Source organism: Canis lupus, chromosome 17 (assembly GCF_011100685.1).
Source record: "Canis lupus familiaris isolate Mischka breed German Shepherd chromosome 17, alternate assembly UU_Cfam_GSD_1.0, whole genome shotgun sequence".
Taxonomy (NCBI): domain Eukaryota; kingdom Metazoa; phylum Chordata; class Mammalia; order Carnivora; family Canidae; genus Canis; species Canis lupus.
The window spans coordinates 11286542-11312881 of record NC_049238.1 but is presented as its reverse complement, the minus strand read 5'-3'; the positions used below and the strand labels follow the sequence as shown (position 1 = coordinate 11312881).

General features: G+C 38.3%; 1 protein-coding gene across 3 annotated transcripts in view; it reads left to right on the top strand.

Annotated features, from left to right (window-relative positions):
- The window catches only part of NBAS (NBAS subunit of NRZ tethering complex), a 319521-nt gene that overhangs the window by 119432 nt on the left and 173749 nt on the right, over positions 1-26340 (top strand). For all 3 annotated transcript variants that reach the window (XR_005372117.1, XM_038560813.1, XM_038560814.1), the window contains exons 22-26: positions 745-828; positions 6862-7015; positions 11689-11874; positions 13340-13513; positions 20202-20335. Coding sequence is in view for 2 of the 3 variants with exons in the window: in XM_038560813.1 (XP_038416741.1) it covers positions 745-828; positions 6862-7015; positions 11689-11874; positions 13340-13513; positions 20202-20335 (732 nt within the window). In the remaining variant the exon portion in view is untranslated. The remainder of the gene's footprint in view (positions 1-744; positions 829-6861; positions 7016-11688; positions 11875-13339; positions 13514-20201; positions 20336-26340) is intronic.

The following is a 26340-nucleotide window of genomic DNA, read 5'->3' as shown; positions in this document are numbered from 1 at the left end:
GAAGGCATATAGTATGATGGTTTGATCTACATACATTGTGAAATGATTATTGCAATAGGTTCAGCTAACGTCCGTCATCTCCTATAGATAAAATATAAAAGGAAGAAAGTGAAAACAAAAAGTTTTCTTTGTGATGATGACTCCTAGAATTTCCTGATCTAATAGTTTTTCCGTATATTATGTGGCGGGGTTAATTATAGTCATTGTGTACATTACATCCCTAGTATTATTTATCTTATAACTGGAAATCTATACCTCTTGATCATTTACTGTTATTTTTAGCCCGCAAAATCATTTCTTCCCCCTAATAATTACCTATCCTCCAGGTCTTTGCTGTCATATGTGGTAGCCACTATTTAAATGTTAATTAAATTTATTTGGCTATTTAAATTTTAATTAACAGTGAAATTAAAATTAAAGTTCTCCTAGCCATATTTCAAGTGCTTCATACATGTGTATATAGCCACTGGTTACTATAGTGGATAGTGTAGTTCTAGAACATTTCTGTGATCACAGGAAGTTAAACTTCTTTATATTCTTTTTTTTATGATTGAAGAGAAATCAATAATTTGGTATTTTCTGTTTACATATTGTATATAGCATATATCATGTACCACTTAATATACCATAAACAGGAATGGAGATTAAAGTTTATAAAAATAATTTTTGCATCATATTTCTTATGTAGCCAGTCACTGAGCTAATGTGTATTTTAAATGCTTATGTATTGTTTTTTCATTTAAGTTACAATGGAGACGCCTTGGTGCTCATTCCTTGGAATGAACACAAACACCGAGATAAAGATTGGTGCGAGGAGCTGGAGTGCAGGTAAGGATCAGCCAGTGCGAGGGACCTTCATTTCTCCGGGATGGGTGAGTACAGGGCTTGACAGAGATGGGTGTGTGGTAGGTGACCATGCGACCATGTGCTTGATAGTGGTCCCTGATTTAGGGACTTTGCATGGAGTTGTTTTAAGCACTTGACTTGATTTTATTCAGTTACATTACAGTCTTTTAAATGGAAGAATATTAAATTCTACAAAGTTAAATATTCTAAAAAAATGATCCTGATGCAGCACCTCTTTCCTTTTTAAAGTATTGCCTTTTAGTCTTTGAAACATAGAAATTTAGTTTTCACAGCTGTAGTTATGGTGTGCACACAATTTTGTTCTTGATTCAGTTTGAATTTTTATTTTTGTGAGACTTAACCTTACAAATCCTCAGAATGTGGAGTCCGAGGGGGTGGGAGATGAGGTGTGGGGCTGAAAGCACTTGAATTCCCTTATTCCTCACTCCTCAAAGTCAGGTAGATGTTCCTTCACCATCTCTCCTTTCATATTTCTCTTCCATGAAATCAGAGATTTATTTTTTGGATTCATGAATTGAGGCAGAGAACCTTTATATTGATCCAGAAATCCTTCAGATTCCTAGGCATTAGGCACAGCATAGGGTGGGGGTGGAGTGCTGGAGTTGAAAATCGGAGCATTTGGTGAAAATCTAGGTCGAAGCTTGGGTTCCCTGCCACCTTCTAGCTCCTAGAGCGTAGGCATATTCCCCAAGTAGAAGTTTGGAGATTTCTTTCCTGGAGAAATGGAGTAGCCTCTGAGAAGAGGCCTCTAGATACTGACATGTTGTCCCAAAAGATTAGTGCATTACCAGGTCACAGTGAAGTCAGCAAATCAACAAGTCCTGCCATAGCTACTGGGCTTCCTGGACATCTGAGGATTGGGGCCAGCAGGCAGAACAAGTGGAAAGGAAAGGGAAAACAAACAGAATATGGAACTGAAAGTCAGAGACCACACAAAAAGAAAACTTCAAAAATTAATATTGGCCAGGAGATAAGAGAAGATACTCAGTTGTGAAGTTACAAAAGGATTTTATAAAATAGGAACAGAGAACTATGAGAACTTTGGGACCTAAAAAGTATGATCGTTGGTGTCTAAAAATTACAAGGGTTGAAAGATTAAAGCAAAGAACTTTCCCAGAAAGTAAAATAAAAATATTATAGAGTTAAAGAGACAGATAAAAATATATTCAAATTACAGGCATTCTATAAGGAGAAGGCATATATAATAAAAGGGAGGAAATTTATAAGAAATATTTCAAGCCTATTATTTAGAATTGAAGGGCTATGAGTTTACAGATTGAAATGCCCACTGCACTAAAGCATACCATCAAGACCTTCCAGAATATCAGGAATGCAGTCTACCAGAGAGAAAAACATTCTACATAAAAGGAAGTTTGAATTAGAATGACCTCAGATATCTCCAGAACAGCAAGAGAAGAAGCTAGAAGCAAAACTTCTAGTGGAAAATATTTTTTGAACAAGATTCTTAAATCTAGCTAAAATCATCAAGTATGAGGTTAATCATGTAAGGTTTGGTAAAATTTACCACCCGTAAATGAGTATATCTCATTTCAGGAAGCCATAAAAGATGTGTTTTATTAAAATGAGGGAGTCAATTGAAAAAAAGCTGCTAGATTCAGGACTGGGCTCTAACATGGGCAGTGGCAACAGGAGGGCCCAGGATGACAGCTGTGTTCTTGTCGGGTGAGCAAGCATCCAGCACAGATTGTGGAAAGGGTGTGGATGGCTTCAAGAGCCAAGGTCTTTTGAAAAATCTTAAAAATGGAACAGGAATATTACCTGTTATATTTTGACTATTTAGGGAAAAACTTTTATATTTTGCTATTAATGCATTTTTTTAGAGAATTTGGAAAACCTAGCAATGGATGGATGTGAGTAAATGGGTGGGATAGGAGCACAATTGGTCTTTATTAACTCCAGAAAATGAAAAATTGTTCAAAAGAACAATAGTTACAATAATGTACCACTTGGATCAGGACAGGATAGTATTCACATAATCAAAATAATGCAAATAATTAGTGGTTTAAACTAAATTGTGATATATCCACAGAGGGAGGAGAGGGTTTAGGAGAAGGGGATGGTTATGGTTTAAGACAGCTGAGTAGCGCATAGAATAGATAAATCAGAAAGAGTCCCAAGCATATCCTGTCTAGATGCAGAGAGGAAAATCCAGGAAGACTGCTAAAAGATGTGAACATGGCACAGAACGTGGCAAAGATGGTGGCAGTGTGGATTTTGTATGGAATTGTTGGCTTTTCATTTGATTTGACTTTTCACAGTTTTGGATTTTTGAACCTATGTATATGACTGATAAGTGATGAATAAAGGCCATAAGCAGTAGCGTTATCATTGCAAGTGACATTTGGAAGCTCTCTTAACGTAAGTGGTAACATTGGCCGTTTCATTTTGTTGTGTCTTGGATACTGAGATAAGGAGTAACTCTTAGGTACATTTTTTTACTCCATGACGTTTTAGCATAATGGCAGTTGATGTCCTTGCTGTGGTTTCGCTGGTTCCTTTTTAAAAATTGTTTTTATTTTATTTTATTTTATTTTTTATTTTTATTTTTTTAATAATAAATTCATTTTTATTGGTGTTCAATTTGCCAACATACAGAATAACACCCAGTGCTCATCCCGTCAAGTGCCCCCCTCAGTGCCCGTCACCCATTCACCCCCACCCCCCGCCCTCCTCCCCTTCCACCACCCCTAGTTCGTTTCCCAGAGTTAGGAGTCTCTATGTTCTGTCTCCCTTTCTGATATTTCCTACCCATTTCTTCTCCCTTCCCTTCTATTCCCTTTCACTATTATTTATATTCCCCAAATGAATGAGAACATATAATTGTTTTTAGGGGCATCTGGGTGGTGCAGTTCATTGGGCATCTGGCTCTTGGTTTCCACTCAGGTTGTGATCTCAGGGTCATGAGATTGAGCCCCACATCAGGCTCTGTGCCCGGCACAGAGTCTGCTGGAAATTCTCTCCCCCTCTGTCCTCCCACTTGTACTCTCTCTCTCTCAAATAAGTAAATCTTTAAAAGTTGTTTTTAATTTACTTTTCATTGTTTTAATCAAAGTTGTATATACTTGCAGGTAGATTAAAGAGTTACAATTTTCTACAAACCTTGTTAAAAAAGACAAAAAGAAGCAAAACCCAAACCCACAGTCCATTGTTCCCCTCTTCTCATTTCCTGCTCTCCAGAAGCAATTGCTTTTAATTCTTTCAGATGATAGTTTAGGTATTAACTCCGTATCTGTAACAACTGTGTAGCTACTAGATGTTTGGCCATTAGCTGTGGACTTTGCAGAGTGGAGGGGATGGTGAGCTTGTACCTCCTGTGTGTGTGGCATCCTCCTCCCCTGCCATTTCAGGGGAGTTTCAGGAGACAGTGGAGCTTAAATGCATGGTATTTGTCAGCCATATTTAATTAGAAGTCATCACTTAGCAGTTGTAATGAGAGGTTGAAGAAATAGGGAAACTGAAGGTGGTGGGAAGTCAGGGCCAGGGGCTGGGGCGGTAGGCAGAGGTGTGGGGAGACTGTTGATGGTGAAACCTCTCATTTCCAGATGGGCTTTTGAGAGAACAGCAGGGGCAGAGCACTGACCCATCCATCCCACACTTCCCAGTTCCCCACAGCCTGCGCCTTTGTGTGATTCTAAGTAGATGAAAGGCATGAGGGCATTTCCTCTCAGACCAAGTGCAGCAAGCCGAAATGTAAGTAGAGCTTGCTGTGCCAGAACTCCTGAAACTAAAAATGAAAAGTCCGGAAGAAAAGTTTGACAGAGGAAAAGATGCTTTTGAAGATCGTACAGATTTTCTGTATTACCGGACATATCCTGTTGCTTACTCATTTAATTGGGGTCTTTCATCTGCTAGACACAAGAATACCAGAGGAAGAAAGGCAGATGCAGTCCGTGGACTCATGAAGTTTATAATCTGGCAGGAAAAAGAGTCCTGCTGTAAATGACTAACGTGGTGAGTGCTAGGAAGGACCAGGGTAGGGGGGAGGATTGCTGGGAGCACATCATAGGGACACCGCAGCTTGGTGGAGAGTAAGAAAGCTCATCCTGGGCAAAATCTTGTGAAATCTGAGATTTGAAGAATGAACAGGATTTAATTTAGCCCAAGGGGGAGAACAAGTTTGGTAAAAGAGAGGAAGGGATGTGTTCTGAGAGAGAAAGCATGTTGGCAGAAGGCTCAAGGCAATGTCTCCTTCAAGAACTAAAGATAAAGACCTGCCTTGTTGAAGTAACCAGAACAAAAGTGAGATTGGCACCAAGATGAGGCTAGAATATTTTACAGCAGGTTACAGGCTATAAAAATAGGCATGGGGATGATAATAACATCAGGTTTCCGTTTTTAAAAAGATAATTTTATTACCTGAGGAGATCCTGAATTCAGTTTTGAGTTTGTTGCATTTGAGGTGCCTGTGAAACATTGAAGACGAATAGAAGGATTTTGGGGCTTCTGAGTAAAGTATGGGGTTAGGGGTCAAATAGGGTGGTTGTTGTAGTGCTTGTGGTAGCTGATGCTTTGGAGTCACAGGTGAGACTGGGAGAAAGCTGCAGTGGGGAGGAGCCAGGACCCAGGGGTCAGCTGGAGGAGGCTCTTCCGCCCCAGATGACCCAGAAGGAGCCTCCAGGACGATGAGAGAAGGTGGCCCACACTCCATACTGCAGTGAGGGAAGCCTGTGTCTGGAAGAAGAAAGCAGTGAAATTCTATCAGTGCTGAGAGGAAGATATTAAGGACTGAAAAAAATATCAAAGGACCTCAGAGTTGCTCCTGGGTACTTTTCCCTGCTGAAATGGGCAGCTGTAAAGATTTCAGGGGGCAGTGTGAGTTTTTTCATGGCAGCGATGGAGAAAAACCACTGGTCAGAATATTAATGGCAGTTGTGAGACTAGCTGGGTAAAGGGCTACCAATTATAAGCGCAATAGGTTGTCTGAGGCCTTGGGTGTGCTCATACATTATAGCTACTAATAATTCCAATAAAAATAATACCTGTAAATAAAAAATTAAGCACCTCCTCTGTGCCAGATGATATTCTCTGTGTACTTAATTTATATTATTGTGAATACTCGGGCATAGTATCCTACCCATTTTATGTGGATAAAATGAATCTAAGATTAGATTGAGCTCAGTACTTTATGCAGAGTTTTAACCGAGAGCACCTGTCACTTGCTGCTGGCTGGCTTGAATGAACGATGTCCCCTAGTGGAGCACAGCAGTTTTCCGTAGGTTGCTCTGTACTATCTTGGTTTAAGTCCTTATTTTAGTCCTTTGATTATGGAGGGGAATTGGCCAGGCTCATTCTCTTAAAGATTCCTCACAATTTGTGATCCCCAGGCTATTATCATTCTGTACATTCCTCTTGGTATTCTTTTTTTTAAATTTTTAAAATTTTTTTTTTAATCTATAGTGAGTGGCACAGAATAGGTCTGCATTTTGCAGATGTCAGTGTAGTACTACATTCCTGATGCCTACTAACAGTATATTATTGATGTAAATAAGGCATATTTCCTTTGATTTTTATGAACTTCCAAAACAGTTTTTCTGAATTTATATTTGAGTTAGAATCACCTGGAGGTGTTTTTCCTAAACAGGGCCTGGCTGGCCATCACAGGTAATTTTGATTTAGTATGCCCACGGCAGGCACCCAGCCATGTGCATTTTGTAAAAGCCTCCAGGGGTGATTTTGATTTTGTTAATGTGTATTTGATTGATTTGTGGCATAGCTGTTGTGATTTACTGTCTGTTCTGATTTTTTAAATTGGGAAAACTAATAGGAAAATAAATTAAGCATCCCCAAAATGTCCCATTTATCTTTAAGTGTGCCTGCAGGTATGGGAAAGCACAGACACACAAACACCCCTGCCCTCGCCCCCATGCATATTCTCTGTCTCTCTAACCATGCTTATCTCTGTCTTTCAGAAAATTCTGTTTTTTCTTCCTGGCATTCCAGTAAGTTACTAATTGTTCCTTTTGTGCTTTGCAGAATGGTGGTTGAACCGAGTCTCCAGGATGAAAGTGAATTCTTGTATGCTGCACAGCCTGAGTTACTGAGGTACAGGACACCACAGCTCACAGTAGAGAAGGTTATGGACTGGTATCAGACCAGAGCCGAGGAAATAGAGCATTATGCTCGACAGGTGAGGGAAGAATGGCAGCTGCTCCTCAGTGATGCCGGCAGTGCCACGTTGGGTTCTTAGGATTCTGTGGATGTAGTGGCAGCCGACCGTGGTGCCAGGGATTGTGTGGTTAGTTTGCAGAGATGAAATGGATATTTCTTATTACTTTTGTTCTTTCATCCTTTGCCTCAGAAGCTTTTGTGGCTTTTTTGGGGATTCTTAAAGAGCAAATACATATAAGAAAAATTGTTCAATACCTTTCTCTAAAATGTGAGCTGCAAAATATGGCACATACTGTCTGAGATTTTCCATATATTTTTAATAGGCTTAATACCATATTGGTTGAAAAGACTGTATCAACCCAGAAATACTTGATCGGGTTCCCTGTCATACTGCAGTAACGCAGTTGATTTTTATTTTGCTTTTTAGGAATCTTGTTTGAGGCTCTGTCTTTAATGTTTTCCTTAAGTCTAAGCCTAATTCCCCTCAGTTCCCCTGTGCCTTTATGGAGCTGCGCAAGAACTGAATCAGGCACTGTGGAAGAGAGAGAGGAGGATGTACTGAAGCTTAGGAGGTCTGAATACTAATCTTAACTCTTCCACAAGTGTGCCTCGTGACTCTGAGCCTGCTGCTTACCTTTGCTGCACGTTAATTTTTTTCATGGGGTTGGTTCTTCTACCAAGGTCAGTGAGAACAAAGAAAATGGACATTACAGAACATTAAAAATTCTGCAAATTGGGCAGCCCCGGTGGCTCAGCAGTTTCGCGCCTGCCTTCAGTCCAGGGCCTGATCCTGGAGACCCAGGATTGAGTCCCATGTCGGGCTCCCTGTATGGAGCCTGCTTCTGCCTCTGCCTCTGTCTCTGCCTCCCCCCCCCCCCCCCCCCCCCCCCCCCGCCATGTGTCTCTCATGAATAAATAAATAAGTCTTTTAAAAAAAATTCTGCAAATTGAGGGCCCTGCAAATGTAAACAGTAGTTGTCTTCATCTTAGGTAACAGAAGTTGGCAATTCAGAGCAAAGAATGGCAGGATGCAGTTTGAAATCTCATTCAGGGTCTGGCCAGTGGATACTTTTTTCTTTCTACTTGCAGTCTTGGCTTTGGACCACCTATTCAGGACCACCTACCATCAGTTTTTCATTTGACAGGAAGGGTGATTCCAAAGGTTCTGAGGAGCACCATTCCTGTGGGAAGGAATTTACACCCTTTTGTTTACATTTCTATTTAGTAATTGCCAAGACCTGTGTCTCCATTTGATAGCCTTGAATTTCTGCTTCATCTGACTCCTACTTTTAATATTCATAGAATTGAAGAGGAGTTCTTTGTTGGAGCTGATGGTAATATTATAGAACAATTTTTTTTTCCCCTGGGGTGGGGGGTGGGTCAAGAATATTGATGATTGACTCTCCAGGTCTTTAAAGATGGCTAAGGACCATCATACATTTGAAAGTCTTTTAGAATCCTGTTATTGGGATGAGAAGAATCTCTGGAGGTGCTCTAGTCTAATTCCCAATGTATTCTTTGTACCTTGAATGATAATGATGTGTCTGTGTAGATTTTGTAGATTTATTGATTGTAACAAGTGAACCACCCTGGTGGGGACTGTAGATACTGTGGGTAGGTGTGGGTAGAGTCTCTCTGGAAAGTGGCTATAACTTTCTGCTTATTTTTTGCTGTCCACACTGCTCTAATAAGTAAAGTCTATAAAATATAAATAGGGAACTGTAGAGCTTTCTAAAATTAAAAATTTTTTTAACAGTCTAGGAATAATTCCTCAACATCTTGAATTCATTTTTGGGGAATTAGGAGTAATTATAAAGAAAAGTGATTTGGGGGTGCTTTATTTAGCTGCCTTGTATTCTTTCATCTCTTTATATAAAAACATTTCTAATAGAAGTATTATTCTTCAGCTTCATTTTATTTATTGATGCTTCATGCCGGCTTATGCTACAAAGTGATTTCTAACAGAGTTTTTATCTTTTTCATTTTTAGAGACTTAATTGATGTGGGACTTCTTTTTCCTTAGTGCCTACAAATGCCTTTTAGCAAAACTTGTTTGTCGGATTAGGAAATGTGTATCATGGTGAAACTTATCTGGTGAGGGCTTGGGGTGTGTGGTATAATTCAAGTTGCATTAGAGCCTGCATTCATTTAAGGTGTCAGTAATTTGGTTTTAAGACATTTTTACCTCAGTAAGTATCTGGGAAAGCAGCAACTTCAGAGTTGATGTTAGGAAAACAAACCTGGTTCACAAAATTTGGTGAGTGTTACAGATGATTAATGTGCTCTGTGTGTTCAAACTAGCACTAAGTTGTGTTGTATGCATCACGTTTTCTTCATGCTTTCTGAAAATTCACCTGATAGTTTTTTTTTTTAATTGGTATGCAGGGAGATATGAACTGTATTTTTATTACTAGAAATTGGGGGGGGGAACCCGAACCTTATCTGTCAAAGTATTACCAGATCACGGCTGTTTTGCCTCATGTCTTAGCTACATATAGATTTTTTTCCCCCTGTATTTACTGGCACCATTCTTTGCAACTGAGAATGCATTTCTTCTGTTTTCATTTTACCGGTACCGGTCAGTCCTGTGTCATTGGAGGGCTTTAAGGGTGCTCCACCCTCTTCTTTCCCTTGGGTGTGTTTCTCTCCCCTTCTCTGCTCCTCCCTGCCTGCCACCACCGCATGCCCAGAAGATGATTTTGTTTTGTATTTCACTGGGAAATTTGAGAACTCACTTCTGTTAGTTCTTATTCTTTCTGGCTCTTCCCAGAGGAAGAGGCTTCTTCTCTTGTGTTCTGGCTACTGCTTTCCATACCTATGCTCTGGACTTCACACTCTCCCCTGGTCAGAGCTGTTCTGTGGCTCTTTGCTCTCTCCCCAGTGTCTTCAACCCTTTCAACCCTCCTTCTCTACTCTGTTGCCCTTTTTTTTTTTTTTTTTTTTGGTATATAAAGTTCAAACCACTCCTGTTTTACAAATACAACAACAAAAGTAAGGGCCATATTTGCCCTGGCTCTGGTTACAGCTGTCTTCCTTCCATCACAGCCCAGCTCGGGAATAGCCCCCTGTGCTCTTTGTCATCACTTTCTCAGTGATTTCTTACTCCTCATTGGCCTGGAGTCTGGCCGCTGCTGCCACTCTAGGGAAACTGCTTTTTCATGTCGGATTCCCTTCCTCTTGATTACACGTTGTCCTTGGACACCGCTCCTTCCTCGTTCCTGCAGTATCCTCTGCGTGGCTTCTGTCCTACTGTCATGCTTTTCCCCTTGTCCTGGTCTTAGCTGTTCGTTTTAATCTCTGGGTGGCTCTTGTCCTTTGCTTGTCCCTTAAGATTTGCTGTTCCCCCAGGGTGCTGCTCTTGTTACTAGTGGAGAGTCTTCTAATAGTAGTAAGTGCCATTCCCTTAACCAGCCTGCCTTTTTGTTCAGCTCCTTTCCAGTTCGTCATTCAGTAAATACTTACTAAGTATTCTTTCTCAGGCGTGTAAATCTACTTATGACATGCCTCAGTTGAAAATCCTTTGGTACTATTTGCGTTTCAGGATAAACTGCAAGTCCCTTAGCTCAGCGAACAGTGGGCCCCGTTCTGCGGCCCCTCGCCGCTTCTCTAGCCACGTTTCTCATCACTTCGCTTCAGAGCATCTTCTGGGGCTTAGGGAACAAGCTGTACTTTCATGACATGTCATGCATCTCTGCCTTCCATGCTGTTCTCCTGCCCTCCTTCCTTCTTGACCTGCCAGTATGCATGGATTCTTTACCGTGCATTTCAAGTCTTCCTCCCTCAGGGAGACTCTGTGACAGGTTGGGCCTCGTGCCCTCTTCTCTGAGGTCCCACTCACCCTCGCGGTCCTTCAGCTTTTGATTTACCAGGTGACTTTCCCCACGAGGTGGAGAGACATTGAAGGAAGAGACCTCATTTTACTCAGTTTTATATTCCTAACACTTATGGTGGGGCTCAGTTCAGGGGAGGTCCTCCGTAAATAACCGTAGTCTCGGAATTAGGGAGTAAAGTGAAGAGCACAAGGTGCTGTGAGCTAAGGGCACACGTTAGATGATTTTCTCACCAGTCAGAGTTACGTCCTTTCATAAACCTGATCAAGTGATAGGGAGTCAAATTGCTGTGTCCTGAGCATGTCTAGGAAAATCATTCCTCATTTTGGTCTAAGTGAAGTGTAAATATTTGAATTGAGACAGGGAAAGTGTCTACCAGAGTTCATCATTCAGTGAATATTTATTGAATGCTTTTTTATATGGGAGGTGCTATGGAGAGATAGGTACTGAACTGGGATATAAAACCAAAAATTATTGTTTCCGGAGCAGAATGATAAAGAATGATATAGTGAAAATAGAATTAATTTGGCATTATCATTAACCCTTCTCTTCCCTCCCCACTGCTAGTTAATGTTGTGAACATTAAATTGACAAATATATGAAAACTGCTCTTAAACTGTTAAGCTCTATGAATTTAAGATGGTTGTCTTTTATTATCTTCAGTATTTCTGGGCTGATTCTTTCGAAATAGTTTACTGATCTATTTGATAAAGAACTCTAATGTTTTAATACTAAATGCATGTTACTGATAATATGATTTTATGTAAGGTGATTAGCAGAATTAGATTGTGTCCTGCAGGCTTTTATTGTAGAAGATGTGGGAAACACAACACTCAGATGTACTGTCGCCTTTCCATTTCAGGTTGACTGCGCGTTGTCACTCATTCGACTTGGAATGGAGCGGAACATTCCTGGTTTGCTGGCTCTCTGTGATAATTTGGTTACTCTGGAAGCTTTGGTTTATGAAACTGGGTGTGATTTAACCCTAACCTTGAAAGAACTCCAGCAGATGAAAGACATTGAAAAACTAAGACTACTGATGAATAGTGTAGGTTTTATTTTAACTTTCTTCTTAAGCATTCTGTATGTACTTTGATTAATGTGGGTCTCAAAGCTAAAGATAAAATGTCCTCTAAACCTGAGCATTTAGTAAATAAAGGAAGGTTTCTTGACTTAAAAAAAAAAAAAATCCAATCTTTGAGTACATTAGTGAAAGCATCCCTAAATTATTTTGGCTTTTCTTGTACCTTCCTTGCCCTTTATTTGTACTCCTCTATATAGAACTTTTTTTTTTCTTTCAGCTAGACATATTTCTAAACTAGCTGGCCATTCTAGTAATTGTGTTTCTAGTCCTTCACTATGTTAAAATTCACAATCACTTAGAGATTTCACTTACACAGAAGTACTGGATAGAGTTCAGAGGGCTGGGTACTTGTGTGAAGAAAGCATCTTGGCTTGGGGCTTCATAATTTTGGGAGAATTTGCTCAGAAAGTACGCTCTCCCATATCAGGACCTGGTTTCTGCTGAGCCCACTGAACAGAGAGACATCTTTAAGACCAGACTGATGGGGCCGCTGGGTGCCAGCTGTCAAGGGATGCCCCCTATAGTCTTTTGCTTTACTACAGTCTTTTACTCCACCCCGCAGAGGGGAGGAGTCACGGCTGCCCAATGTACTATTTTCTCCCTGACTTGACTTCTCTTCTCTCCTCTCTTCTCCTCTTTTTTTATTTTTTTCTTTATTTCTTTCTCACATACTTTCTTTTTCATCTTCCTTCCTTTTCCCTTTCGTCATCTTTCTTCCTCTGCCCCTTCCTTCCCTTTCGCTTAGTAATTTTTTCCCCCTGATAACCCACCCAGTGAAAATTGATTTGGGTTATAGGTAGGACTCCTCTTACTAGATTAAGATGTATCTTCTGGGGTAAATAAAAGAAAGAATTGTGTAATGTCAGGCAGAATGAGTATAATCATGTATGTCATTTAGAGTTTTGTGAAGGTGGATGTAAAGGGGTAAAACAAAATAGGAAAAGGAAGGGAGAGATTCTGGGGTTTTTATATAGGAGATGGTTCTCAAGTGGTTCCTTTCTAGAGCCTTTTAGTGTTTCTCTGCTTCCATCTATGGTCAGTCTCTCTCTCTCTGCACGCACGCACGCACACACACACACACAACATAGTTTTGGGGGTAGAGCCTCTCTTTGCTCTGAAAGACTCATGTTGAAGTAGTAGTAGTAGCATGTTTGTCTTCCAGAGCTAGGCTTAGACTGTGAGGAATCCAGAGTGATCATTGTCCTGCTGCTGGATGGACCGAAATGCTATTAGCTCTACTAGCCCCAAGCCTAAGGTGATTCTCCTGCTCCCTCTCAGCCTACCTGGGAGACAGGAAATGGAGTGCCTGTTTTAAAAAGTGTTGGGCTTCCACTGTTTAACATTAGTCTGATTAGCTGTGAGCTTTAGAATTTGTTGTCTAGTATGATCAGGTATTTAATGTGTTTGTTTTGGTTAATTGTATTTTCAGTGTTCGGAGGACAAGTATGTGACAAGTGCCTACCAGTGGATGGTTCCCTTTCTTCATCGTTGTGAGAAACAGTCTCCTGGTGTGGCTAATGAGCTATTAAAAGAATATTTAGTAACTTTAGCTAAAGGGGACTTAAAATTTCCCTTGAAGATATTTCAGAATTCCAAACCAGATGTAAGTAAAAACTCTGACTTCTTAAAAACCTCTGCACTTCTTCCTCTGCAAAATTAGATTTTGTCAGTTTGTTATAATAGGCTTTGTAAATAATTTCCCATTAAACAGAAAAGGAAATGGTTGTCATATTATTATTTTATTACTTAAATTTTATTTAAAATCAATTAATTATCATAGTGTATTATTAGTTTCAGAGGTACAGTTCAGTGATTCATCAGTTGCATATAACACCTAGTGCTGATTACGGTCAAGTGCCCTTCTTAATGTCCATCATTAGTTACCCTGTTCCCTCACTCTCCTCCCCTCCAGCAGCCCTCAGTTTGTTTTCTAGAGTTCAGTGTCTGTTATGGTTTGCCTCCCTCTCAGTTTGATCTTATTTTTTTTCCCCCTATATTCATCTGTTTTGTTTAAATTCCACATATGAATGAAATCATAGGTTGTCATGTTATTCTTTAAACAAGTTTCTATTCAGTCAAATGATTTTTTGGAAGTTCTTATGTTTATTTTATTTACTCCAAAGTTTGTTGACTTTCTGTTATACTGATTATATATATTAATATGGATCATAGTTGATAGATACTGAATTCTTGCTATAGACAGACACTGTGTAAGTGTTAACTCATTTAATCCTTATAACAGTCCTAAGAGGTGGGTATTTTTATTAAGAATTGGAGAGGATGAAAAATTGTGATATAGAATGGGTCACATAATAAGGAATGGAAGCTGGGTTCATGCATAGGTATTCTAATTTCACAGCTGTGTTCTTCACCATTAAGCTTTACCCAAACACCAATAGAAGAAGAAAAGATTCTTGCCCTTTAGGACCTTCAAAATATTCATGAAAATCTTTAGGATCTCATAAAGAAATCTATAACTATTCTTAATAATTTTTATAATTGCTAAAGAATACTTTATAGTTGACTCTCCAACAATACAGAGTTGAGGGGCACCAACCCTACCCTTATGCAGATGAAAAAATCTATGCATAATTTTCGACTCCCCCCAAATTTAACAATCAGCAGCCTACTGTTGACCTTACCAATAATGTTAAACAGTTGATTATTTTTACAAAAAAGTAACCTAGAGAAAGGAGAATGTTATTAAAATCATAAGGAAGAGAAAATACATTTACAATATGCTGTATTTATAAAGAAACAATTGGCTTGTAAGTGGACCCACACAATTCAAGGGTCAACTGTATTTATAGCCTGTACTTCTATAGAATTCAAATTGTTCAGATTCACTGGCAGGAAGTAATTTTATTAAGTGCAGCATACTTTTTACCAAGTAAATAACCTCTTAATTTAACCATAAATCGAATATGCTGTTTCAAGTGACAGTGGCTCCCTTTATATTGGAGGAGGCTCAAGCAGGATAGCACGGTCACTGTAAGCCACTGACTGACTTTGTAGTGAGATTCAAAGCGTTGGATTGGGTTTCAAGCAGAAGCCATTTAAGGCCTCTTCCAATCCTAAATTCTAATTGAGTGCATTTCCTTGGGCTAGCCTGTGTAGCAGTCTGAAGTCTTCTGAAGTATTATGGTTACAGACCATATAATCAAGATAAAAAAGAAAGCATTGCTTAGCTAACCTTACACATTTTTTGGTTACTGAAAGGGTTGTCAAGAATGTATCTGTTCTTTGGCTATTTAAAATTTTCCATCTTCTCATAAGCAGTTCCTACTTAGTATTCTATTCTGATTTCGAATTTGGTGTGGTTTGCTGTGATCCGAGGGTGGGTTGCTTATGACAGCAGAATACTATGTGAGAAGCAGGATGGATTGAATATGAATGTTTTATGAGTAAGAAAGAAGTGACTTTAAATTCCTTCCAGTAATCTTGTTTGTGATACTTCTTCCTTACAGAGTCTTGTAAATCCTTTGTATGTCGTCAGCTTTTTGTTGTTTTTACTTGGCAATTTAGCATGTGCCTTTTGAATAAAACATATAGCCATTTGCTTTTGTTGAAATATGTAAACATCAAAGCAGAAATGGTGGTGTTGGGCTTTTCCTTAACAATCCATCCTCTTTATTCTTATCAATATTATCTTTCTACAATGGAAATCTGATAATGTTGTGATCTATAGGAAACCAGTGTCTGCAAGGTAGATGTTGGGCTCTCTAGAGTGGCTTTAGAAGGTTCTTTGTGGTCTGCTTCCTATCTGTCTCTTTAGCCTTATTTCCCTCTGAGTATGAATGTGCTAGTTTACTCACATTGAACTTCTCACCCTGTCTTCATGCTGTCAGGTCTTTCTTACCTTTTTATGTTTTTATAGACTCTTTCCTTTGTTTGGGATGGTCAGCTTCTCTTTCCTTCCTTTTATAGACCCCTACCTGATAAAAATCCTGCTGTCTAAGATTTCCTCTTCTGGGATACCTGTGACTTATCTGTGCCATGACAGGTCTTGTTCTTGCCTCTGTAATAACCCACATCACACCGTGTCAATGTTCATGTGTTTGCTTCCCCTCCCTTTGTTTCCTCTGTGTGTTCCCTATGTCTCATGCATCTTTGTTACCAAGGAGTCTTGCAAAGAGCAGTTTCTCAGGAAATTTTGTCAGGGCAAATGACGGGCGAATGATTGACACTGGGTTTCATTTATGATGCCCCAGATCACTTGATTACATTTATTTGCTTTATTAGGATTGCACTCCGAGCACTGTTTTTATTTTATTTTACTTTACTTTATAAAAAGAACAAACCTTGAATCTGCCATGAGTCACGTACAGAGTGTTTGTAGTAATATAACAGGAGCAGTGATTTCTGTATCAGACAGCTTAGGCTGAGTTAGGCTGCATTAACCAAATGATCACTAAATCTGAGTTGGTGGAACAGCAGATACTCATTTCTCACAAGCACTGTATAGGCTGTGGTTGGGCTTCTGGGCTTCATTCCAGGACTTGGCTAAAAGGGCTGGCCTGTTTTCTAAGGTGTGGCACAAGAGAAGGAACAAAATAGAACCACACAGTGACTCTTAAAGCTTAGTTCAAAGTGCATCAAGTGACAGCCTCTCACGTTTCACCGGCTAGAGGAAGGCTGTGGCCAAGCCTGTTGTTAATGAGGCAGGAAGGCATAATCCTTCTTGGGGAGTGAACACTTGGGAACATAAGACAAACACTTATTTGTCCTTTTAACTGGAGCATACGCCTCAAACTCTTCCTCTCCTTCCTAACATCCTGATTTTAAGCACTCATCTGTGATTTTAAGCTGTTGCTCTTTACTTACATGACCCTTTGGGAAGCGGAATTTGTGAAGGAACTTGGGCAAGTCTAGATGGAGGTGATTTGGAAATAAAATATTCTGCCTTTTTGTTCATGGTCTTCCATACAAAAAGATTTTTTTTTGTTGTTGTTGTTTTTTCTCTGTGTATGGGAACTATGGACTTAAAAATAATACAGTTTTCTAGGCCCAACCCAGATACAGTGTATTAGAATTTGGGGTGTATGGATCTGGAATATGCATTTGACAGTTTATCCAGCGATTCCGTTGGAAAGCTACTTGATATGTGTTGCAAATAAGTGCCACTCTTGTTTTGCTGATCCTCCAGTTCTCTTAGTGGTGAAGGTCACTTTCATCTGATCAGGAATTGAACTGTTTCAAGTCTCCCATGTCCCGTAGTGCAGTACTCCAGGGCCCTGAGTTTGGAAGCCCTGGGTGCTGACCTAGGCCTGTATCCCAGCAGTGGCATAGATGGGGAAGTCTACTTAACACTTTACACTCCTGCCTGCAATTTCCTGCTTGCCCACTTTGGGCCCACACTCCGCAGGGAATTGAAAAATGCTTCTGGAACCATGCTGTTCAGCACGATGGCCTCTAGCCATGGGTGGTTATATAAAGTAAAATAATAAAACTAAAAATTCATTTCTTTAGTCTCACTAGTTTTCTGTTATTTGTAGGTTTTTTTTTTTTTTTTTTTGTAATTACAAGTAACGCTACAATGAATAATCTTGTTCATATGTGTTTTTGTGTCTTCGGTATGCTTTCAAGGTGTATTCCCAGAAGGGGCTTCCTGAGCCTAAGGTGAGGGACGTGTTGGTATTGCCAGATTTCTCTCCAGAGGGCTTGGTCCCGTTGACATTCCCACCAACCATGTGGGAGCATGCCTATTTCTCCACAACTTTGTGGACAAAATTAGTTGCCATATTTAAAAATTTTTGCCAGTGTTATTTATAGGTAAAAACTGGTATTTCAGTGCTGTTTTGATTTACATTTCTTTAATTATGAGTGAATTAGATCATTTCCTCATATATATGAGGGGATTATCTCTTTTTTGGTAAATTGTCCATCCGTGTCTTTCCCCCACTTTTCACTTGGGTTTTTGTTCTTTTGTGATTTAATTTTGTAGAAATTCAGATTTACTGGTGTACTTAGCCCTCTTTTTTTTGGTGTGTATTGTGTGTATTTCTTCCAGTTAGTAGGCAGTCTCCTGACTTTATTTATGGTGATTCGTGTCAAGCAGAATATTTATCTATGTGTAGTCAAATTGAGCAGTCTTTTGGAGTAAATTCTTTTGTATGATGAGATGTGGCTCAAAAATTTTTTCCCCAGATGGCTCCCTAGCTGTCCCAGCACCATTTATTAAAAATGTTGTCTTTCCTTGAGTGATTTGAGATTCCACCTTTGTCATATACCAAATTTCAAGTTGTTGGTTAGTCTAATTATAGAGTTTTTATATTGTTACTGGTTTTTCCATACTCTAGGAACATGTTTTTATTTAATGTTTTATTTATTTAGATTTTTTTTTTTTTTTTTTTTTTACTATTTATTTATTTGGGTGAGAGAAAGCAAGCAAGCATGGGGAGAGACAGAAGGGCAGGGAGATGGACAAGCAGACTCTGTGCAGAGTGTGGAGCCCCATGTGGGGCTCAGTCTCACTCCTGAGATCATCACCTGAGCCGAAATCAAGAGTTAGACACTTAACCGACTGAGCCACCTAGGCTCCCTTAAGAGCACAATGTTTTAATTATAGAGAGATTTTATGTGTTTTTAAAGTCTGATAAGGGTAATATTCCTCTGTAGTTTTTCCCCTAGGTTTTTGTGTGTGTGTGTGTGTGTATTTAAAGATATTCTTATATGTTTGTTTTTCCATCTGAACTTTTATAACAACTTGGCTGATTCCATAAAATAACTTGTTGATATATTTACTGCGATTATATTAAAATTATAAATTGGCAAGACCAGTATCTTTATAATGGCTTCTGCTTCAGTTGGTTTTCTACATTACTCCTTTTCATTGAAACTGGTTTCAGTTTTTTCATTTTCTTATATGAGTTGTTGATTACTATAGTTTTCCTCCATGTCTCCCATTCTTCCTGTATGTGAAATTTTTCTGCAGGACTGTGAGAGCCCATGTTGCTTAGTATGGGCTCTGGAGCCGGTTGTGTGTATTTGATTCCTCGCCTGACCAGGACCAACTTCGTGCTTTGAGCAAGTGATGTGTCTTGTCAGTGCCCGAGAGTTCCCCTTCTGTAAAACTGAGATAGAGCTAATATTAACTTTACAGGATGGTTTGAGGAATTAGGAATCAATACATATGAAGCACATAGAAATAGCGCCTGGCACACAGAAATCGGAAAAGTTAACAATTTTAATTTTTAATAATAATTTTTATTATGCTCTGTTCATCTCTGTCTGACACTTTTGCGACCTTGGATAACTCTGTCAAATGTCAATTTTCTTAACACCTTGAAGAAATGTATATAACTCCTTTAACCCTGCTACTTCAGAAAACTTCATTTCCCTGTAACCTTGACTATTTCTTCTTCCCGTCCATTGATGTGGTTTTTCTACTGAGAAGATGCCTTTGTTTGGCAGCTTCTGTCCGTCACTTTCTTAATCTGGTTTTGTGAGTTTATACTAAAATGTTGAAAACCACTAGATCTTTATTATGGAAATTACTTGAAACTTATTTTGTCATTGAATAGGGCTCTAAGAATACAGTTTCAACTTTACATTTTGGTGTCTTTGGTAATAATGTAAGCATTCTTCATGTATTAATTTTAATCCTCACAACAATGGTGTTAGGAAGATATTAGTATCTAATTGTAGAGATGAGAAGACAAGGCACAAATACAGTATTTTTATATCCCGGAAAATAAGAGAGTCTGGTTTGTGATGGGAAATGTGTATCCTGTAGAGACAGTGACCCATAGTAGCCAGCTTTCTGCATCAGAGTGTGTTCTGTGATTTGAATATTACTGCATTGCAATGTGACTTCTTCTGAATAGAATGTCAGTACTGTTTAGTTACATGACTAATATATAATGCATACTGAAAAATAGTAGATTCAAACATCTCTGAATAGTAGTTAAGGAATTTTATAAATTTTTGTAATTGAAACACATAAAATTTGGCTTTAGGGTTAGAAATATTTTTAATGAATTGCCTTTTTAATTCACTGTGTTTCTTCTATCTACTTGATCCTGAATGGGTCATAAATTGAAGAATCTGTTTTTAGCAGATGCAAAGCTTATGGGTACAAATTATCTTTTCTAGCTGATTCTGTAATTAAAATGTGATTTCACTTAGAATTATTAAAGACCCCAAAAGTCTGTAAGCTAAAGAAAAGTCAAGATTTGTTTTTGCAGCTGATTAATTGCACTATTTAATATTCTATTGACAGTTTACTAGGCTATGGAAAAACTGACTGTAAATCTACTGACGTTTAGTACTGCATGCTTTATTTTCTCTAGCTGCAGCAAAAAATTATCCCTGATCAGGACCAACTGATGGCAGTAGCTCTAGAGTGCATCTACAATTGTGAACGGAATGACCAGCTGTCTCTTTGCTATGACATACTAGAATGTCTTCCACAAAGAGGATACGGGTAAGAACCCACAGCATGAGGGTCTTATTGTTGTGTTTTCATCCTAACAGCTAACACGAAAATGTTGCTTCCCTGAGTGTTCATTTGAGAGAGTTTTGGGAATATAAAAAATATACAGGGAAGAAAATGGAATCATCTGCACACCTGTTGCCTAGAGATAAACTTTTGTTTTTCCAGCAGTCTCTGAGCAGTCACTATAATCTTGTCAACTGTGATAAATTATCCGATAAAATACAAAAATACCACCACCACCACAACAAAAAAATACTTTGCTTTTAGTGGATAGACCATGAGATCTCTGTTTTGTGTTTCTAATTAAGAGTTTTTGTATTTATGGGTTTGTGATCGTCTGTGAATTATTTGTTTTGGGGCCTTGTCTATAATAATCGTGTTTAAGTGGTAATGTATGAATATACATCATTTTATTTTACTTTAGTTTTCTTTCAGTTTTATTGAGATATAATTAACATGCAGCACTAAGCTTGCGGTGTTTGACACGATGATGATGTACATAGGTCGTGAAATGACCTCTGTCAGTTTAGTTAACATGTGTTGTTGCCTACAGATAGAAAAAAAAAAAAATTTTTTTTTTTTTACCTCATGATGAGATCTTTTACTCTCATAGCAACTTTCAAGGATAACATATAGCAGTGTTTTGGTTGGTTTCAGTTGGTTTCTCAAGTTGTTCCTCAATTGCAACATGTACGTTATAAGTCACCAAAGTATATTAGGTTCCCTGTACTTACTTATCTTATACTTGGAAGTTTATACCTTTTGACCACCTTTATACGGTTCCCATGTCTCCCACTCCCACCCCAGATTAACCACAAATCTCATCTTTTCCTATGAGTTTATTGTTGTTTTTTGTTTTTTGAAGATTGCACATATATGTAAGTGAGATCATCATACAGTATTTGTCTTTCTTTGACTTGTTTCATTTAGTATAATGCCCTCGAGGTCTGTCCATGTTATCATAAATGGCAGGATTTCCTTCTTTTTTTATGGCTGAATTGTATTCCACTGTGTATATATAATTAGCACATTTTCATGATTCATCTGTTAATGGACACTTAGGTTGTTTCTAATAAGTCTTGGGTGGTTTGACTAATGCTGCTCCCTCTCTCTCTTCTAAGGAAATTTATGTATTTTGTGAAATGAATGATAGAAATTACCAATTTTGTACTCCATTGTGAAATAATTATTTCATGCAGTCACTAATGGTACTGCAATCAGGTGGGTGGAAGGTTGATGGGTAAAGGATATTTGCATGGTACCAAAGTATTTCCTCAGCAACTTTTTTTTTTTTTTTTTTTTTTTTTGGTCATTTCAGAGGGGAAATTTGGCTTTCTCAAGTAGAAGTCTAACTGCTATCACCTTTATTCAAGCTACCAAGTGTGGTATCACAGTCAGCCTGGTGTCACATGCTTCCTGCTGAGATACAGTATGAAGTAAAGTTGTTCACTCTTAGTCCAATCAGTCTTTTGGGCTGAACTTCAGTTTTACAGCAAATGCAGGGTATAGGGGAACAAGTTAAATAACATCATGAAGGAAACAAATGCAGAGTGGGAGACACTCTATAGGTCACCTGGCCTTCTCACTTTGAAAAGTCCATGTCATGGAGGAAAACATGTTGGAGCTGGGGAGGTGCTGATCTGAAATCAAGGAGTCTGGGGGTACCTGTCTGGCTCAGTCAGGGGAGCATGTGACTCTTAATCTCAGGGTTGTGAGTTTGAGCCCCATGTGGGATGTAGAGATTACTTAGATAAAAAACATAAAATAATAAAATCAAAGGATCCAAAGATACATAATCCTCTCCTATATTGTAACTATAAAGTAATGTAATTGATGAACAACTCTTTGCCGCCCCACCTTCCCTATGCTCGAATACCTGTCTTCTCACAGGAAATACTTGCATAGAACATGTTTTTCTTCTGGTCTTTGCCTGCCTTCTTGAAAACAGCTCCTGTTGTAACTGCAGTTTTAGGATTGTTGACTTCCTTTTATGGAACTCTACCTCCCCGCATACCTACTTCTACTGTTTTTTCAGTGTGGTTAAGGTAGTATTTTCATCCAGTTATGTAAATATTGGTTCTGTAGAGCTGGGTATGATTATATTTCCCTTTTATTCAACGTTTTGTTTTTTCTTTTTTTCTTTTTTTTTTGAATTTCCTTTTCTTTTTTTGTTTTGTTTCCATTTATCTCCTCTCTTCTTGAAAGACTTTTTCAATAGAAAACTATTTTCTGTGGTCAAATCTGAGACAAATCTCAGTTCGTTCCCTTTTCCCATTATCCTTCTCTCTCTTTGTTTTGGAACATCCTTCTTGGAATTCCTTTTTCTTGCTTCGATGTGGGTTAATTGTCCTGTATTCTGCATAATGGCCATCCTTTGGTTTTCTGCTCTCTCATGTTATGTATCACCTTTCTGGAATCTCTTCTCCTTCGTTCACTTATTCTATCATTCTGAAGGAACACAATCTTAATAGCTTTCTATCAAAGATTACATAGAGGTATTTTTATTATAAGACTGTCCCATGTCAGAAGGATACCAGAACTGCCCCCTTGACCTTGATAGAAAGTGTGGCTGTGTGTGCAGTTGTAGGTTTATGATCACCTTTCCCTATTCCTCCCCTCCCAGGGTTGTCGAGTTGTCCTACACCGTTGTAAACCACTACTTTGTATATGTCCTTTCTTCCTTTTCAGATATTCTAGTACCTTCTCCTCACCTCTAATGTCCTGAACTATCATAAGGATGTGTTTTATTGTGAGTCTAAATTTGTTGTGTTGTTCATTTAGATAGTCTATTCCAATTTGGAAACTCCTGTCCTGCAGATCTTTGGGAAATTTTCTTATATTCTTTCTTGATAAGTTTCCTTGGTAATATAATTTGTACTCCCTTCCTTTATCTTCCTCCATTTAAAAAAATACTTTTTTCTTTACTTAACTGCCCTTTTTATCCTTTTTCCCACTTTTTGACCTTTTGCTTAGTGATCTGAGAGTGGGCAGCCCAGGTGGCTCAGCCGGTTTAGTGCCACCTTCAGTCCAGGGCCTGATCCTGCAGGCCCAGAATCGAGTCCCACGTCAGGCTCCCTGCATGGAGCTTGCTTCTCCCTCTGCCTGTGTCTCTGCCTCTCACTCTCTCTCTGTCTCTCATGAATAAATGAATAAAATCTTAAAAAAAAAAAAAAAAAAGATCTGGAGTTTCTTCAGTTTTATCTTTTCATCCATCTTTCAAATTTTAAAATTTATTTTGGCTTTCTTATTTAAATCCCAGGAACTTTAAATAAAAGATAGTATCCCAGTTGTTTCAGAGATGCACACCTACCTGTCCTCCCTGCACCACCACTTTCTCACCATGGCCTCTCATTTTTCATATCCTGTTTGTTTGTATCTCTGCCTTTACTTCTAGGGACTTTCTTCCGTGTTGAGTGATTCCCGATCACTAATTTATATCTAAGACATTAAAAAAAAAAGCTGATTGGAAGCCATCTAACAGGTTAAAGCCTTTACATTATAGGAGTGCTTGGGAAGTTGTCATGTATGTGAGCATCTAGCTTGTTCTCTTGTTTCAGTTTTGATTTTTTTGTGTAGGATAATCTTAGAATTGTATTATGTTATAGAAATGTTGGGTAATTTGTAGATCCTTATTATTCATCACCTCACCAGCAAGTCTCAGTACTGACTACCAAGAAGGAATCCAAGCAGTTAGATTTGTCAGTGGTAAGGCTAAATGGAGACCGCAGTAATGCTTAATATGTACTTCTCCTCCTCAGTCTAGGTTTAAGAAATCTTCATATAAGGCAAGGTAAATCACAGAGTGCCTCAGCATGTGTCTATTACTCGGACCTATACAGATATGACCATAGGCTATCTCATGTCCTTTGTAAAGAGCAGGAACAGCAGGTGTGCCTCTGTGAACTGTTGGTCTCTCTGAGAGCCATGACTGTCACTAGGCAGCAAAAGGCATTATATGAACCGATTTTGTAGCAAAATGTCATTACCCATCATTTAGAAACCTGAACTCAGTGGTTATCAGGGTGTTAGTAGGAAAATTGTTCTTCCTGGGGGGTGACAAGAGATTCAGAGGCTTCTCTTAATATCTGTGTTAGAGAGCAGAAGTGGTAGGGAGTTTCTTCCTTAAATGACCTCACTAGGAAACTTGATGGACTGTCTTTCAGCTTTGTGCCTTCTTTGTTGTACTTGAACCACCTAGTCAAGCTCATTGACTCCCGAGTAATATGTGTAATTTTTGGAAATAAATGTATTAGACTTTGTTTTTCAGTAAGATAATATAAGCATAAATATCAACTAGAGCTGATCTGTCAATTTTTAAATAGTAATTTGCCTACCATGAAGTATCAATGGAATGATGATATTAAAAGAACATTTTTTAATGTAGACATTATAATTACAGAATTAGTGTGTTTTTGAAGAGTGTGTAGGCTAAGAAATGTCTCTTTTTCTTGGCTTCAGATAAATGATTTTTGATCTAACAGATTTTTTTTTTTTTTTTGTTAACTACAAAAACTGGATTGATACATTCTTGTTTTCCATTTATTTCCTAATGGTTATATTTCACATTATAATTTTCTAAATAACTTATAATTTTAATAGGCTAGTATTAAAATTTGGACTTAAAAATATTTTTCCTGTGGTTCTCTTCATGCCAGGGTCATCAATTTTATTCTGCCTGTGATTAGTTCATTTTTAGTGGTTACATGGTCATTTACCAATGGTAAACTGTTATGTTTTTTTCACTATTTAGGAAATGAACACTTACTTAACCTAATTATTTTTTGTGCATCTTATGTAGGTAAGCATATTCCATGTGACTGAGAAAAAACTTTAGTTATTATGTTTATGGATGTCAGTTCACAAAGAAAAATATCTTGTATTCTTGAAAATCAGTGACAAATGTTTATTGTAGAGCCACAAAACATAATTAAAACAGTACTATAGTATGTTAATAGAAGATAGCTGTGACAAGGGACCTTTTGAAGGAGTTTAAATGTAACATACCCAAACTTAACACTCCAGTTCAAGGCCTAAAACCTGGTTTAAAAAGATAGTATGATCTTTGTAAATTGCATGAATAATTGTCAAATAGAGTTAGACCAGGAAAGATTGATAATTTTAAAAATAATGAGTGGTTTTTTTGTTCAAGTTAGGGCGTTTTTAATTTTCTAAATCCAGATGGAGATTCTTATTTGGTCATCTTACTAATAATAGACTCTGAGATCTTGCTGGAATTCATTTGCATTGTTGGCTGGAAAGCACCAGCGAGTGTCAGGTACTGTGGTTCTCGGTTAGGAGCATTCCCTCCATGTTAGTAGTTATGTAGGATTGAAGGATACTTTTAAGTAGCATCTCAGCTTTGTGACAGATCCCTACATTCACTTGTACATGTGTTGTGCCTTAATAAATCTACTCTACTGGCCACATTTTCATTAGTATATGATCCTTTGCCACGATAATGTTTCTCCTAGTTGCCTGTCCACATGCTTCATCAGAAGGGGCTTGCTTTTTTATCTCCTCTACCTTCTAGGGATTATCTAGATAATGGCTGTGCTTCTTTGGGTTCCTTAATATTGGAGTAGATGCAGATGGAATGAGGACAAGGAAGAAGTCCTATATATAGAATCCTAATGGAAACTTCATAGAGGGTGGAAGGGATATAGACAGGCCTAGGAAAAAAACCAATATGCAAGGCTATCCTTCCTACTCTGTTTTACTGGTTAAAAGAATAGAACCAAATGGTGATTTTACCCTTTAACGCTTATTAAAAAAAAAAAAAAAGACTTAAAATTGATTTCTAATGCTTTGTTGCCTTTTAGCAGAATCGAACTAAAAGTTCTTCAAGAAATAGTTGGCCATATCACACTAATCAGTGATAGAGAATATTCTTCTAGTCCAGTATTTTTTATCTTAATCTCTTGAGTCATGAAAGATGCTGAATGCATTCAGGAAATAAGACTAAAATTTTGCCTGGCAGTCTAAGATAGTTGTAC